This window comes from Limulus polyphemus, unplaced genomic scaffold (assembly GCF_000517525.1).
Source record: "Limulus polyphemus unplaced genomic scaffold, Limulus_polyphemus-2.1.2 Scaffold5, whole genome shotgun sequence".
In the NCBI taxonomy this organism is placed as follows: Eukaryota; Metazoa; Arthropoda; class Merostomata; order Xiphosura; family Limulidae; genus Limulus; species Limulus polyphemus.
Genome location: NW_013665615.1, coordinates 1,982,043 through 2,000,614, shown reverse-complemented (window position 1 = coordinate 2,000,614; position 18,572 = coordinate 1,982,043). Strand labels below are relative to the sequence as shown.

General features: G+C 31.2%; 1 protein-coding gene across 1 annotated transcript in view; it reads left to right on the top strand.

The window, feature by feature from the left end:
• The window catches only part of LOC106473199 (rap guanine nucleotide exchange factor 4-like), a 274,940-nt gene that overhangs the window by 157,757 nt on the left and 98,611 nt on the right, over positions 1–18,572 (top strand). The window contains exon 6 of the mRNA XM_022380258.1: positions 8,159–8,305. Coding sequence (XP_022235966.1) covers positions 8,159–8,305 — 147 coding nt within the window. The remainder of the gene's footprint in view (positions 1–8,158; positions 8,306–18,572) is intronic.

Sequence of the window (18,572 nt, the reverse complement as noted above, 5' to 3'; positions counted from 1 at the left end):
AGCCACACCCGCCACACATAACTACAAAAAGCGAATAATTTAGTTTTTATGAATAGATAGATAGCTACCGTTTAAGTCAAGAGTTCGTAACTACTTAACAAACAACTGAACGTTGTAACTAGTTGACTACTTACAGTCAATTTGCTACAGGGAAATGGATTCAATAATTTATATGTTACTCTTTTTTTTTTAGTTTTGATCTATATAAGTAGCCTGCTTTTGATCATTATTCTTTTTTATTTAATTTTTTTGTATACACCTTTATTTCTTTCCGTTAAACGTTCCTTCACAGCCGTCTTGTTGTTCTCTAGTGGCTCACCGCTGTGTTTGAAAGTTTAAAACACTAAAAATTGGTTCAGATATCCGCGGTTGGCAGGTTAGTTTTGCGATTAACAACAAACAAACAAATAGATTTTGAATTAAACGAGAATATTTTTTGAGCATTTAAAACACGTTTTTTTTAATCGTTAAATAATTGTGCTTCGAATAATGAAACAGGTTTTTATACCATTATACATATTTTGTAATTACAAAATATTTCTTCAAAGAGAAAGCTAAATTGATTAATAACTATCTTATGCTTGAGTAGAAGGTAGCGGTTTTTATCACTGAAAGAGATTTGTTAGTGTTAGTGAAATCTATAAATGAAAATTATAATATCTCCAAAGCTCCTTTTAATAACCATATGAAAATTATATCCTTTAAAATGTTTTATTTATTTTTGATCAGTATTAACTGGAACATGAATCATACATGTTAGTTGTATGTAGAAACTGAATTTTTCGTATAGGATTTGATGCATTTTTATATTCATATGTTTAAGACATTAGCTTGTCAAATGTTAGAAATATTTATTGGCCGTAATGTGTATTCTTAATTGAATTCTCAATTCGATTTACCTTTGGTACATATATTGTCATTTGACAAGTCTTGGAAATATAAATAACGTTGCTGGTAGAATGATTTACTCCCAATATTTTAAGGAAAAAAAATACAAAAAAACTTTCTCAGGAATCAAACCATCACTCAGTTATAAATAATTAACCTGCTAAGTATGTTGGACTTGTTATGCTTCTTGGCGGTCTACATAAAGCGTTATTATCAACTTATTTTTAACTATTCAATTTTTTACACGTACTTCAAATCCATCTTAAATTGTACGTAAATATATATTACTTATTTAGAGCTTGTAGTGTTCCAGGTAGTTGTGACAGTATCAGTATGCCTAGAAATCAACATTTCTTACACTTCTTACAGTCTTACACTGCTAAATTAGGGACGGCTAGCGCAGATAGCCCTCGTGTAGCTTTGCGCGAAATTCAAAACAAACAAACAAACAGTATGTCCAAGTGGCACTTGTTATGTTTACGCTAATCATAAGACTCTCATTATTGAGTCGATCATCTTGTTGATTATTTTATAATTGGAAGCAAAATGTTGATGTCCATTGAAGCTTGGCTTATTGATAACTGCCTGCGTTAAATATTAGTAAATCACAATATATGATTATATCTAGAGAACCGATTAATGATGATATGATTTTTTAATGGCATGCCAATGCCCAAGGTTGGTTCCTTAAAGATTGTTGGAGTAATTATTCAAAGAAATCTTAGATAGGATGAACAAATTTTAATAATTTCAAATAAACTTGCGAGAGAAATTTATATCACAATGAGGTGTAGGAAGATTTTCCCTGTACGGGTAATTTATCAGATTTATTGTTCCATCTTATATAGTCAAATGACTTATTGTTTAAGTGTGGCCTGTGTCTACCGATTCATCTATGTTACCAAAGATATCAGCATTTTTAATCCAGATCTCAAACTGTTAATTCTTTCTAAAAAAGTCCTTATTACTCTCGTCACTAAAATCTATTTTAATATATAAAATGTGTTTCAGTTTTAAGTATCTTTACTGTTTGACTGATGTTATTTTATATCGATAGAAGCAAGATGTTCGGATGACTCCTAGCTTCAGATCACTTAAATCAAAGGTTTCTAATTATGTTTTTTAATATTTTTCTACATTTAAAATAACGATTGTCTAAAACATATTTGTGTTTGGTCACTTATCCTATATGGCTGTAACTTTGTAGATAAAAATGGATACAAAAATCATTTCATCAGAAGTGGCACCAAAGTTAATGAGAAAGAGACTTAGGTCAAGCATGCGATATAATCAACAACAAAACTTTGTGAAACTGACTTTTCCGAGATATTGTCTGTAATTTTATTTCCTAAACTATAAATCTTTGTTCGCCCTTACAGAGAATTACAGAATAGTAATATATTGTTTTATAGTTTGAATGATATAGTTGTTGCTAAATGACTTACTCTACCATTAAACAACAACTGTTTTGAGAAATTTTGAGAAATGAAGACAAGAAAAAAAAACATAATCCAACTCTTTTTTTTTCTTCACTCGCTATTTTCACGTGGAAAATAGAAAGAAACAGAGAGTGTGAGAGTATTTTGAGATTTTAGTGGTTCCTATGCTAGTGGTACGAGAAGCTGGCTGAGTAAACTAAGGTTTTTCGCTATGTTAAATCATAGCGAATACTAACAATATAAAAAAAGGAATAAAAATTAGTTTAAACATTTTAAAGACTTTCGCTAGATGCCCTTAACAGGATAAAAACATCAAAATTGTGTTGAATTACCATATTTCGAGTGAAAAATATAATTTTTGTTTTGATAAATTAATAACTTTTGAGACACTTTACTATATAGCTTCCAGTAATAAGTTTGATTGTAGAAGAGTTATGTAAGTCCAATGTATATGAATTTTTTTCATTAGCAAAATATAACAGTAAAATCCGCATACTGATCTTTTAAGGTGGACCTTTAGTCATGATGGGATAGATATGCTGTTCGCCTTTTTCTCAGTATTTTCGACGCACTTTTCCCACATTTGTGAAAACCGAAAATTAATATTGTTTAACATTCAGTTAATAACCTTGCTTACGTATCAAACTGCATTTGTTTTACAAATTCAATGATGCAAGAACACTGAAATTATTAACATTTTTATTTAACGTACAGTAGTGTGCAAAAGTTTTAGGACAAAGAAAAACTTAGATTCCAGGCTACTTTTAAAGAACGATGGAAGGTAAATCATAGGTGAAACATCAAAATTATATTAATCTTCATATTTAGTACAACAGAAACTCAGTGAAAGTGCTTGAGTTTAGCAAACAGTTAGTATTCTGTGTGTCCCACTTTTGCTTTAATAATGCAAACAGTCTTATAGGCATTGCCGCAGCATACTAAATCAAAGTGTCCTTGGGAATTTTGCTGTAAATTTCTCTAATACACTCCCATAAAGTTTTTTTTTTGGAATTAACTCTTGATTTGTCAAGTTTTTGAGGGCCTGGGAAGGTCAGGTGGTTAGAGAGCTCGACTCGCAATCTGCGGGTCGCGGGTTTGAATCCCCGTCCCACCAAACATGCTCGACCTTTCAGCCGTGGGGAAGTTATAATGTTATGGTCAATTCCACTATTCGTTGATAACAGAGTAGTCCAAGAGTTGGCGGTGGGTGGTGATGACCAGCTGCCTTCCCTCTACTCTTAACCTGCTAAATTAGAAACTTCTAGCGCAGATAGCCTTCATGTAGCTTTGCGCGAAATTCAAAACAAACAAACAAATAAGTTTTTGATCTATCAAATCCCAGATCTGCTCAATTGGGTTGAGATCGGGGCTCTGTGGGGGCTATTGAATCATTTGAATGACTCCAGCAGCTTCTTTCTTAGCTAAGCAATTTCTGCATAGGTTGGATGAGGGTTTGGGGTCATTATTTTCTTGGTAGTAGATTCCTTTACCAAGAATACGCAAACCACTGGGTATACCATGACGGATCAGTATCTTATGGTATTACGCTGGTCCATTATTCCATCTATTTTGCAAATATCTCCTGTTGCTTCAGCAGAAAAACATCCTCGAAACATTACATTGACTCCCCTGTTTTGTGGTAGGTGCTATGCATTGAGGTAAGTATCTTTCACCTTTCTTCCGCCGGACGTACAACCTTTGAACCAAATATTTCAAACTTGGACTCATCCGTCCATAACACCCTTTTCCAATCATCAACAGTCCAGTTTTGTATTTTTTTAGCAAATTTCAGTCTCTTGACAATATTTGGAGATCGAAGTAAAGGTTTTTTAACTGCTACACGACCAAATATTCCATTCTCGTTGAGTCTTTTTTGATACTGTAGATCTGGATACTTTTCTGTCATTTGGTACATGGTCGTTTATCTCATGCTTGAGATCAGTGACAGTCTTTCTTCTGTTCCGAACGCTGCATAAACGAAGATACTTAACACTAGTATAATTGAGTTTAGGTGTTCTGTTTCTTCCTTTGCTATTTTCAAATTTACCTCTCTCGGTCTTACGACCTAGTGGGTACTTGACAATGTTTGGGGAGCATTTCAAGTCTGCAGAAATTTCTCGGAGAGTCCAACTAGCATCGCGTAAAGCTTTTATGCGAACTCTCTGCTCTACGCTTTTTGGGCCGTGGCATCACACTGTTTTTATCTAGGTTTATTTGTGGATTGCTATTAACTTGATTTCTTTTAGCATATAACCTACCACATGCTAGCTCCTTGCTAGCTTCTTTCTATATGGTTAAGACACTGTATGGGGTACCATAACTGTTATTTCAGACCCTAAATTTGATAAGTATGTTCTTTCAAGCATAACCATTATGACATGCCCTTGGTACAAGTATATGGGAATTCTAAAGAATGATAAGTATTCTCACCCTGGCACATTCAGTTGTCAACATGGATCAGTGAAGCATTACCATAGTGTTGAAATTTACATTCTGCAATGGCATGGAAGAATTAGCCCAATAAAATGGAAAGAATGACAAAATATTCTCTTGTCCTAACACTTTTGCACATATTGCACTTTTATGTATATATATATATATATATATAATATTATGTTAAAAGGAAAATTAACATTGCTAAACATAAGTATTAGTTTACATTTATTTATTTAAAATATTAATAAATTATCAAGTCATACTAAGTGTGTTCATTTATAACATACGCCTATGTTTCCAAATATCTGATATAGCTATCCTAATATAGTACAAATATTAGGAAACATTTTATTGCTCAATAAAAAAGCTATGTAGGGCTGGCTACTGAACTTGAAAAATGGAACCAAAAAGATAGGGATGGAAGTAGAGATATCACTTGATCTGGCTGATGATCACAGAGCAGACTAAGCCGTCTCGACTTTATATTATTGGCTTCCCCATTTTGTCTATCGAATGTTTGGTGTTTGAATATAATCTCAGCTTTCAATATTATACCTTATCTTTAGTTAATTTTAGAATACTACTTTTATGACTATTTTACAATAGAGTAACATTTTACGATTGGAAAATTTGGTTATATTTGTTTTGCCAGTGAGGAAGCCAGTAACGTGATGCTTACTGGGAAATTTTTTTTATGTATCTACTTTTTTTAGATCTTGCTTTATGTCATTGAATTCATTACGCATGATTAGTTGAAGAGGTCACAGAAATATACATAAAATAATATTATTGATAAAGGTTGTTATCTTTTCACAATAACAATTTTCAATAGTGCCAAGAGTTTGGGATATTAACAGTTTAAAGCAGATAATGACATTGAACGAAACTGAACTTTTGCTTTTTCACATTCTAAATCTGCCAAAAATTATATTATAAAAAATTCGTAATGGCATTGCGAATTCGATAATTATATATTTTAAGAAGGTTATATATGACGAAGAGAGATTGTGTATTTAAAGTCTTATACCAGTTCGATCTGTATAAAGTATAAAAGAAACAACAACACAAAACTACAAAGTCAGTAATTAAAATCAAATCAATTTGAATATAGAAGGTCTAATCATAAATATGAAATTTAATTGAACCATAAAATATATATATTAGCAAAACTCTGAAAATGTTATTTAGGTAATAATTATTAGATGGACGAAGCGCATTCAAAATTTATAATACAACTGAAGTACTGTATATGTTTTTAAATTAGATTATAATAGACAACAGAAAATTTGCCGTGTCTTGTGAATGCAAATTGCTACTATTGTTAATCCTTGATAATCATAGTTAACACTATCTAGAACAAGAAGAAATAAAAGGCTCCGTACAAAAAAATGTCATACAACGATGCTCTCAAATGGCCAAAGATGATGAAGTAAACTTTACTCTTAAATATGTACACAGTAAAAATCGTTATATTTAAATCAAAGAAGATTATATATCTTTTTTATAAACTTGTGGTTGCTGGGAATGAAAATGTACAGGGTATAACTAAAGACGTCTTTAAAACACTTTTGCGTTTTGCGACGAATCAATCACACTTTATATTTAAAAGTGAAATCTATAAACAAAATTGTTGGAGCAGCTATGGGCTCCAGCTTTACGCCTGACATTGCTAACCTTTTTCTGTGCTTACATGAAAATGATGTCCTGGCATGGCCTGGTGGTTAGAGCGCTCTACTCCCAATTTGCGGGTCGCGGGATCGAATTCCGTCATCGAACATGCTCGAACTTTCAGCCTTTAGAGCGTTATACAGGAAAGGTCAATCTCACTTTTCGTTGGTAATGAGTATCCCAAGAGTTGGTGGTGAGTATCTTCAACAAAACATTCAAACAAATCCATGAAAATGTTTTGTTATAATCCTTTCCTGCATGGTTTAAGCCAGTGTATTACAGGAGATATGTTAGTGACACTTTTGTGGTGTTTAAAAGTGTTGAGTCTGGTAAGGATTTTTCTAGTTTTTAAATGGTGACTATCCAAGTATAAAGTTTACTGTTTAAAATCAACATAATGACAAATTATTCGTTTTAGATGTTCATGTCTTAAATAACCAGGGTATACTTATTAAAGAAGATCATCAACCCACTTTTATTGAGCATTATTCACATTTTGAAACTTCAGTTCTTTAGTTGTTGTTTTTTTAAATCTGGTTAAAACCTTCTTATAAAGAACCTTTAAGATTCAAGAAAGTAAAAACGTTTTGAATCAGGAGTTTAGAACATTGAACAAAAGCTTAGAAGAAAACGTTTTCCGCTGAAAGTAGAATAATCCACACCCATACTGAAAAAACTCAGTATCTCATCTATTGTCATGTTGGATGTTCCGGAGAAAACTGTTACTTTAGTAACACCCTACTTAGGCATTATTTCTTACAATATTAAGAAGAAAATTATCAAACAGCTACATGCACAAGTTCAGGTAAAACGTGTTCTAAACCACAACTTAGGTTAAAAGGGCTCTTCAACTTCGATTGTTGAATATAAGGTGGACTAAAAACAAAATGAAACAACAGGCCAGATTACAAAATATCTTAGTTTCCTGTCTGCAAAAATATTACATAAGTTGTATTATATTAAAATTAAAACTTATTTATATATTAAAGTTAAAAGATAAGAGGCATCTAGCTTATTTAGTTAAGCCTTTATAACTTTTATTTTTGGTGACTGTTGTTAAAAATATTAATTTTCTTGTTAATTAATTTTAATATTCTAATTCATTTCGAATTATTTTGAGAATAAGATAGTTAACTTATATAATTTTCTTAGATTGTCGTTGATTCTAATATGGTCTTGCGTTTATTCGCCCTGTTGGCGTTAATATAATGTCGAGCAGAGATTAAAAGTCTTGCTCTCCACTTTATATATTAAAAGCACAAGCCTTTCTTATTTACATTGGGAACTTAGTATAACAATTATACATAATAATAATAATATATAGCTAAATAAAATAAAATGAATTAATAAATAACGAAATAAAATATTTAAAAGAATAGTAATCGATTACTGCCGACCGGTTACCCCTTGTGCTCGGTGATTAAAAATTCGGGACAGACACGCTATCTGGACTGCTCAATCACAATCGTACTGTGACAAGACTCTATAATTAGAAGAGTAGAGGCTGTAGTTTAGTGCTTAACCATAAATAAAAGTATCCACTGAGATATTACATATATTTATGAATTTCTCTTTTATACTTATATCCTGATAATGTATAAGCATATATATGTCTTACTATGAGCCCTAAGCAGTTCTGAACTCATGAAATGTTACAAGTTATATATATATTTGTCAATTTCATTTAGCTACAATTAAATGTTATTTTCTTTAATATTCATTTACAGGACACCATGACACTGTGCACCTTGGTGGCTGGAACAGCTTTTGGAGATGGCGTTTTAAATAACAGCCCCCACACGGCCACTGTTGTAACTAGTGAACATTGCGAACTTTTGCGAATCGAGCAACAAGATTTCCAGGAATTATGGGAGGTTGGTATAGTCTAGCAAAACTGAGAGAATTTAGGTGTGTTGTTTTCTTTAAACCAAAAGCCTCCTCTTTAATAACACTTTCTATGTAAGTTTTATATTGTGGTGTTTTATGGATTTAATGAAACAAAAAACTTTTGTTAACTTAATGTATGAGAACCATGAGCAAATTACGTTTCTGTATGCTTTAAAATTCCAATTTTAGTTCAGTGGGTTTTGTCTGATAGCTAGTCACCCGAAGGCATAGTAGGCGTTCTCAAGAGAAATAGCATGATACTCCTAATAGGCTTTTACTGTTTGCAAGACTTATTCATATCAACAATTTCACTTGTGGAAAACATATACTATAGACTTGTTAGACCTTTTTTGCTCTTGTCATATCTTTGGTAAAACAACTTTCACGGGACTATCTCCCTTATTTTAATAATACTGGGTTGAACGAAAAAAAGAAAAACCTGTAGACTTAGTTAATGCTGTTAGTGTTTGCAAAGACTTTTCTTTTCGTCAATAAATAAACTAATATGATGCAATGGTTAAGAGACTAGGAAGATACTTGGTATGGCATGGCATGGCCAGGTGGTTAGGGCGCTCGACACGCAATCTACGGGTCGTGGGTTTGAATCCTCGTCCCACCAAATTATGGGCGTTATAATGTGACTGTCAATCCCACTATTCGTTGGTAAAAGAGTACCCCAAGAGTTGGCGGTGAGTTGCGATGACTAGTTGCCTTCCCTCTAGTCTTACACTGCTAAATTAGGGACGGCTAGCGCAGATAGCCCTCGTCTAGTTTTTTGCGAAATTCAAAACAAACAAACAATTGATAAACATTTATTACTAAATACTCTTGGTGGAAATTCTACATCAGAAATTGGCGAAGGAAAATTTAATAAAACTTTCAGGTAGTAATGTACAAATAGGAGTTCTTAAAAGGGGTAAAACATTTTTTGTAAAAATTTCTCTCTTTTTGTTTCATGGTCCTTAACTTTATTTTATACACACAGTTGTACTTGCATCTATGAAGTTAGTTCTTTATGCTGATATAGTATTACATAACATATTGAACGGTAGCACTAACAGTATAAATTCAGTAAGATTACTGAATAACACAAACAGTACTAGGAAATAATTTCTCATTATATATACTTGAATGTAATTTTACGCGAATTATAATATAGCGTGAGAAGCGTGTGATTACGCAAGTTGTCCGTGCACGCAAAGTTTCATGAAAATGTTAGCTAGTTTGTGAACGTTCAACCATTTACGGTGCTACATTATCTCGTGACTGTTTTGCGACGGTTTTCTCTCTGCTGAAAGAAAATCATTACATTAAAAGTCTTAAGTAGAAGTGATCGTTGAAGTTAGAGAAAATAAAGAATCTGTGCAACATAGACGCGCGGGAAGAAATGTTGAAAATTGAACGCTAACGTGTTTTATAATTATATATGGTTTTCTACAACATTTATACCAAGAAACTGACTGTATAAAAGCAGTAGTGTAAGACGTAAAAATAGTGCAAATGGTGGTTGTTAACCTTACGTTATTGTGTCATTGATGGTAACTTTAAAGACAGTTTGCTTGCTGTCTTCAGTTGTTGGAATAGTACAAACCTGCATTACAGTTCAACGTGTATTTCCAGTATCTGTATAGCGCCTTTAATATATTATATTCCCGTTTGTTGTCAGTAAAACAATGTTTCTCTTCAATTTGAATCCTAATACATGAAGTTCACTAATAATTTACGTATAGCACTCATAACGTAAAAGAGTAAAACTAAAAACTGTTTTTCTGTTGAATTTCGCGAAAAGATATTCGAGTGCATCTGCGCTAGCCATTCCTAATTTTGAATTGATAGACTTGGGAGAAGGCAAGTGCGGAGCGTGTTTTTTTGGCAATAACGAACCACGACACTGTCAAGTCCGTTAATCACTGGGTCGTACTTGATCCATTCAAAGTTATAATGCTCTTTAAATTTTCATATCACTATCTTTTGGAAGTTATAAAAAGTTATAAATGAAAGTCATGAAGAATGTATTAATACAATTTTAGATCATTTCTAATCCATTTATACTACAATAATTTTCCTATTATAAAAGTTTAATTATCATGATTATAAGTCATATAATTTGTACGAAATCGACTTTTAAAACGCATAGGGACTTTTATTAGATGTTTAAACATTTATATTTTATAACTTTAGATAGACTTTGCTGTGTTTGAAGATGGCTTAAATAATGAAACAAAAATTGGACAAGTTTATATATTCACATTATTAACCTTTTCTTACTTGTATCATCTTTTTTTTTAAATAATTAGAACGGAGTTATTTTATATGTTGAGTTTAGTATCTGCAAAATTAGGTTATCCACGGATTTTGTAACTGATGTTACAAGAAATATATATTCTGGTAAATGTGGCAAAGGACGGTGTCCATAACGGTATAAAGTGACCCATATAAGATTTAGATGAAAATTTAATCAAATATTGTAGCAAACACGATAGATAACTGATGACATGTTATATCCTAACCATGTAATGATTTCCAAACTGTTGGCCACAAACGTGTACAAATATATAAGTTAATCAGATATTATTAATGTTACAATAATTACTTGTAAAATTATTACATAAAAAGTATTTTATCCATTAATTTGATTTGATAATATACTTAAGCTAACCATGGTGATAAATGGCATAATGAACAGGCAACGAAATATCAGCATATTTTGCTCTTGCACTGCATGATACTTAAAACAAACCTAAGTTTTACGAAGTATGTTTAGTATTCAATGAATCTAAAGTATTATCATTTAGTTATGTGTGTTATTTGTATCATTTAAAACAGCAGAAGCCCAGAGCTGGATTGCGTGCGCAGTACAACTGGGGTAACTTAGGCTAGGACTACGTCCTTTCTGCTTCCCATTGCTCCATAGACTCCTGCATTCGGATTAACACAAGTTAATAATTAACGTATAATCTACAGTGCATCACATGCTTTCTTTTACTCCTTTCAGTGAACAATTCTCCAATTTGTCTTACAAATCTGATTTTCCTGACACAATGAGATTCTCATGACAAAGAAAATAGTATGCTTGCATTGGTGCTAGGGTTAAATCATTATATCTTTAAAAGTATCAAAAGCATTCGCTTGTGCGTAAAAAATAAATTTATTGGATAATGATCAATTATTTATTGTACACAGAAATTAATATTCTTTACTTTAATAGAAAATCATAACTGTATTCGTTCCGTGAAAGTTTAGATAATGAATCAGAATCAAGACAAAACCTTTACTTTATAATTTGCTAAATGTCAAATAACTAAAACGTTTATATTTATTTACGCTTCTTACCTTCCAGAAACTCGTTCAGTTAATTATTAAAGAATCATTCCAGTTTGAGTTGGCTGCATTACTAATCCTTGCTAAAAGTTTGGTTGCAACTTATTTCAATACACCATATACACTTTATTTAGTGTTACGTTCTACAATGTGAATTTGATTGCTCACGTTGATTTGACTAATCATTAATTACACCTTATACTAGTTTGTGTGATATTGAAACAGTTCGTATTGAAATACAACATGTCTATATTTTATACAGAACTGAACTCAAAAAGAAAATGTTATAATAAATCATATGTTTCAATATTTAAGCCTATAAAAATATAAGCTATTTAGAACTCATAGCTTTATATATATATACACACATCTTTCTAAGAAAATTTGAAGTATAGCACTATGTTTAGTAATATGTTCGAAGTTATATAGGTTTAAAAAATGTTTACAGTTTGTTCGTAATTAAGCACAAAGCTACACAGTGGCTATCCGTGCTCTGCCCACCACGAGTATCGAAACTCGGTTGCTAGCGTTGTAAGTTCGCAGACATTCCGCTGTGCCACTGGGGGATATAAATGTTTACAGTTTATTTTTAAATATAGTGAGCTTCTTTTCAAATAAAAGCTCCATATTTAAAAGCAAAAGAAACAGAGCGTACAGGTATTGCTAGTTTTAAAATAAAATCATCTTCCATAATCAATGTTACTAATATCACATCTCATACGTTTTTAGTATACAGCTTACAAATTACTAAACACAATTCACGAAATATATTTGGGTGCATTACTTTTTGATATATATATATATATATATCTATGTTTATCTCATTGAAACTTTTACAATGATATTACATTGAAAAAACTATAGCATGAGTAAATAAAAACATGGTTTGAATATCAAGGTGTAGGTGGAAACATATGTTTTTCTTTTCAATTCACTTAAACAATGTTAATAATACAAAACTTTTAATTATTCCTTGTGACCTCACTCTAACAACTTACATTTATTGCTTAACCAGGTGACATATATCTAAGTATAAAAAAGATAAATGCAGCATTTAATTAGATGTCATCTGACTAATACTAGTGAACGAGAACTTCATAAAAACTATAAAAATTAAATCTAGTGACAAGAGCTGAAAACTAACGACAAAACATAAAATTAATCCTAGTACCGAGGATTGAGACTTAGTCACAAATTCTAATAATAATTCTGGTACTAAGAGTTGGAACTGAACTACAAATAATAAAATGAATTATACTACCATTATTTAGAATTATATAACAAATTATAAAAATAACCCACTACAAAACATAAAACTTATCCTAATATTTAGCGTTGGAAGACAATCAAAAATAATAAAATTAACCCTAGTGTCCAAGATGTGGAATTTTACCCAAAACTTAAAACCAATATTTGGAATTTTACCACTAAACATAAAACTAATCCTTGTGACCAAGAGTTGGAAATTTAACGCAAAACGTAAAACTAATATAAAAGAACAAGAATTGGAAATTAACCACAGATCATAAACCCAATCCAGCTGACCATAGATGCAATTACATATGATTTACTACCAAATAATTTTAAGTAGTTTATATAAAGCATATCTTTGTGACCAAAACTTTGCTAAAATTACAGTGCAAAACAATTAAAGGAAGATATTTATTTATGGTATTATGTCTGCTTCCAAAACAATGATACAGTTGCTTAAACACCTACAAAAGCAAACTAATAGTCATTCACAGTACAAGCAAAATACCGCTATCAGTCGATTCTGGCTCGCATTATTCCTCTTCGAGACTGAATAAAATACTTGCAGTTGCAACTTGATGGCAGAGAGCTGGAAACAAGCTTAAAAGGCCAGCATCAATGACGGATACCCAGTGATGTGCAGTCTACTCACAGCAAAAAACAAAACAACTAACCTATAATGATGTTGAGAGCACATCGTATTGACCAGGATATGCAAATCAATATTCTTATTGCAGATAATTTACATTTCAACGTGCAGCCAGGTAACATGAATACACTCCTTTGAAAAAATCTCGAATATTATCTTAACCTATTTTCTGCATCGAAGCACGTAACATGTAAAGTGTTTTTAAGGGGAAGCTGTTGACAGCTTCAATTAACTTTTAATTGGGTAAATATGAAACGTTGCATTTTAATTATTAATTCGATTTATGAAATGCTCTTGTCAAGTGAATCCAGTCTGAAAAGATGCCTTAAAAATGACTTTTTCAAGTGGTCAAATCTTACCAACACTCTGGTTTTAAGAAAACATATTGAATGACCAATCGTTTGCACTTCATATCACATGATGGGTGACAAACTGTTTGATTTATGTAAAAATGAACTGAAGAGGAAGATAATTGACATTATTTACAACATTGTTTTCCTTTATCCTATTTGTAATATAATACATTCCAATTATTCTTTAATTGTTTTTCGTAATATAAATAACATATTTTAAGGCTAATATAGTAAGTCGCAGGAAAAACACTATTTTGTTTTGTTGTTGTTGTTTTTTGTCATAATTTTTCTCGCAAAGCTCTACAAAGGGCTGTCCCTCCCGAATTTTGAACTGTTAGACTGGAGAAAGAGTAGATAGCCATCAGCACTCACCACCAACCCTTTGAACTACTGTTGTTTGATCAAATAGTCGAATTTGACCATCACTGTTATAGCCCACCGATAACCCAAAGTAAATTTTTACGAAAACTGCCCGCAAACCATGTATCATCGGATTTATAGTTCAAACAACAGTTTGATGTTTATGTTCTTTCTATCGTGTTAGTTCATTTAATAAAAAATTGGCAAAGTAACTTCTATCTTGAATCCGCTATTCTGGTACACAGCGCACGTTTTTCACTTGCGTATAGATATTATTATAAAGGTACACTGACATCTACTTATTGATTAAAGTTAATTGTAATGACATTAGTTATTATCTCTGTACAAAAATAATATTCTTATAGAAATGACACAAAAGTCTTGTGATCTAATGTCACCACGAAATATAATTCTTGTCCTCTTGTGTTTCACCGTACAAGCTACAGCTAGAAACGATTCAGTTTATCCATATTTGGTGAGTTTCGGCTATTGCACATAACTGTATTGGTTGAACAATTACTTCACAGCTTGTAAGAATAATGACAAGTTTGTCGGTGAAACAGGTAAAACAATCCAACTTATAAACAGTTTAAATAAATATATTTGAAAACAAAATTTGAGCAAGTATGAAAATTAACAAAATGGACTTCCAATGAAGGAAAAAAACTGCTGTTTTCAAGCATATAATTCTATTTTATTCGAAACACATTTTTTGTTTACAGTATGCTTAAGACACCAGTTTATTTTTTCCTTTTAATTATTTTTCCTTATGTAATAACTTCGAGCAGAAGAGCTAACTTTCTAGAAAAGTAATTAGAATTAATAATAAATAATCTTACTTATAAGTTACAGCTACAGAAAAAAGCGCAGCCTATGTTAATATATGACCACTATTGTATCTGTTATAGTTCTACCCGCCCTAATCAACCATAGTTTTTGAGGGTGACTTTTTTAAAGAAAGACAGTCTAGAAGCTAGAGTAGAAAATGGAAAGGAGGGAGTCATTAAGGGAACAAACTAAAGGTAACAAGCTCTTAAAGGGAAGAAAAATTTAAGAAAAGTTAGATATAACATACAGTGTTTAACTCCTATGGTGTGATAAATGCTTGGAATATCATTGGAATGTGCAAGGTAAGAATAAAGACAGCTATGTATATCCAAAAGCTACTATGCTAATTGTGTGATCTAGACATAGTCATTGGCCACACCGTGATAAATGATTTATTCGGTATAATTTATGTTAGAGTTGAATGAAATGGTAACTGTGAAAGATGGTGCTATGACGGTGCTATTTTCGTACTTCGCTTTTACTTATTGTGTCCATCAATTTTATTTAGGTTGCGCTTATTCCTATTAGTTACTGATTCATACCAATGTAAACATGAATTGTTGTTTATTAGTGGCGCCTACCCCCACACTCCAGTGGCACAGCGGTATTGTCTGCGGACTCACACTGCTAGAAACCGGGTTTAGATACTCTTTTTCATCAATAGCACTTTATATTTACGATGCTGTTGGTATTAAATATTTTGAGTAATGTTTTGATAACAATTAGGTACTCTTGTTAGATCTCGGGCTGTTTCCATTTATTTAAAATTAAAATATTTTACGATCAGTTCCAAATTGCGCTCAAATCATATTAGGTTTCTTATCTAAAATAGTAGATACTGTTTTTTTTCCTTAATGTAATGCTCAATTTACTTTCTATGAATTTATTTTCAGTAATATATTTTGCTGTATTATTAAGAATTTTTAGTACTTTATCTTTGACTAGTTCAAAATATCAGTAAAATACCTTCCTCATATTATTTTCGACTTTTTTACACATGAACGACGTTTGTTATAATTCATTTATTATACCTCAGAAGTAATCTATATAACATTCTTATTTGTTCAAGTCACTTGCATAATAATTTTGATCTGTAACCTTAATTCTTATTCTATAAATAAAATATGACCTGTTAACATCTGCATATATATTAGATTTGGCCTGGCATGGCCATGTGGTTAGAGATCTCGACTCGCAGTCTGCGGTCGCGGGTTCGAATCCCGGTTCCACAAAACATGCTCGTCCTTCCAGCCATGGGGGCGTTATAATGTGACTGTCAATTCCACTATTCGTTGGTAAAAGAGTAGCCCAAGAGTTGGCGGTGGGTGGTAATGACTAGCTGCCTCCCCCTCTAGTCTTACACTGCTAAATTAGGAACGGCTAGCGCAGATAGCGTTCGTGTAGCTTTGCGCGAAATTCAAAAACAAACAAACAATATGTTAGATTTGTTTCTTCAGTTTTAATTAACCTTTCAATTTGATTGCAAGGAGTAAAGGAATACAAAATGTCGCTAAACTTATTATTGTATAATACTCCATTGATAACATGAAGTGAATGTCTTTTACACCTTAAGAGATGTTAGCTGTACATTTACCTCTGTTCTTGAACATAATAATTTTTGGTTCTAATCTTTATATTTTTTACAACTTCCCTTCAGGTAAGTAAATCTGATAATTTGGAGCTAAAGTGATTATAAACTTGAAGTTACAAATTGAATGTTAATTTCTATTGGAGGATTATCTACGTTATGTAATTTAACTAAAAATATATTTATCTTGTGTAGAGTATAACTACCATTTTCAATCGCCTATCTTTTCTGATCATTTCCATCGTAATATCTATAGTATTGTTATGAACATTTATATTCATGTTGTTCCATGATACTAACATTGACAAATTTTAATGCTAAAGAATAATTTCTGTTACTAACATCCACAGGATTTTAAAACTCGATTGTAAAATCCTCTGAATGCTCACTATCTTTAGAATCTATAACTGTTAGTCTTGTCGTTTATTAATACATAACTCTCATTGAAATCAGTCGGTGTTTGAGTAAATATATGTAACACTTCATAAGGACTACAATCGACATTTCTTTCTTTTATATATTTTATACAATAATATTCATATTTTACACACGTTTTTGTAAAAAAGCTCAAATTGTGTGTAATTTCATTTTCACTTGTTTTTGAATATTGTTCAATTTCTTTTGATGTTATAACCTTAGAAACTTTTACATTGTGTATTTTATATTCTTCATAAGGATTAAAATATTCAACAAAATTATATTTTGGATCATTGTAATAACAAACCCAATGAGTACCAGGTCCCGTACTTTTATCTAAATTAACATTTCTACTTTCAAATGATTTTATCTTCTTAGCTAATAGATCAATGGGGTAATCGCCTCTATAACCCCATTCATTTTTTCTCTATATCTTCATTACTTAATGAGGTATTTCCCAAATTATAATTCCTCCTTTCCTACTTTTTACAACCACATACTTTAGCAAGTCCAGATCCACTAACTTTATCAATTGTCTTTTTCGCGCCTCAGTCGCCCAACCCACCAGTTGCTATTAAGATAGTAGAAAATGGTGAAAATCTTTCATTTTTTTAGATTATGTTTTTGATTTTGTATTCCTATTTTCTTTATTTATCTGTTTAATTTAATTTTTTAGAAACGTTTGTATGCTGTTTTCAATTTTTCTTTCTTATCATCACTTAAATACACGTCTGCTTTAATGTAGCTCATTTATTATGTATTAAAATATTTTTAAAATATTTTTCGGCTTCATTATTAGTTATCTCTCCTTCTTTAAGTAATTTGTGTAACAAATCAACAATTTAATTATATTTTTTTTACAGTTAATTTATTTAATTCATTGATTAATCCTTCATCACTTATTTTTATAACTTTAGACGTACCTCTCAATAATTTTATTATTTCGATATATCATTTGATATCACTTGCTGCCACTCTATTTGAATTTTTCGAACAATTCATTTCTTTCTGTATATAAATAAAGTTGAATAAGGTGATAAGTATGAAAGGTTAAATGATTAGCTTTGTATAGGATATACGTCTAGGACGAAGGAGATTATTTGTATTCTGGATTGCCCATGCTAATAATGCAATTTATACTGATTATGGGATATATACGATTTATTGATATTAGATTAATGTAAAGGTAATTTTACCAATAAAGATACATATATATATTTTATATAGGTTACAATGAATTACTTGTAAGTACAATTTAATTGGTTACGTTTCAACCGTCACACTTTAGTTTTTAAATGGTAATTACAAAAGTAACACTGCTCATCTTTCATTAAGCACCTGCCTTTAAAATAGTTTACAATATATAACTTATTAAATATAACAGTTATAACAATTTTGGGCTTATTATACATAACTGTGGCACAGAGCTAATCACATTTCTACACCATAGTTGATTTTTTATTTATAAATAAAGTAATCGTACATAT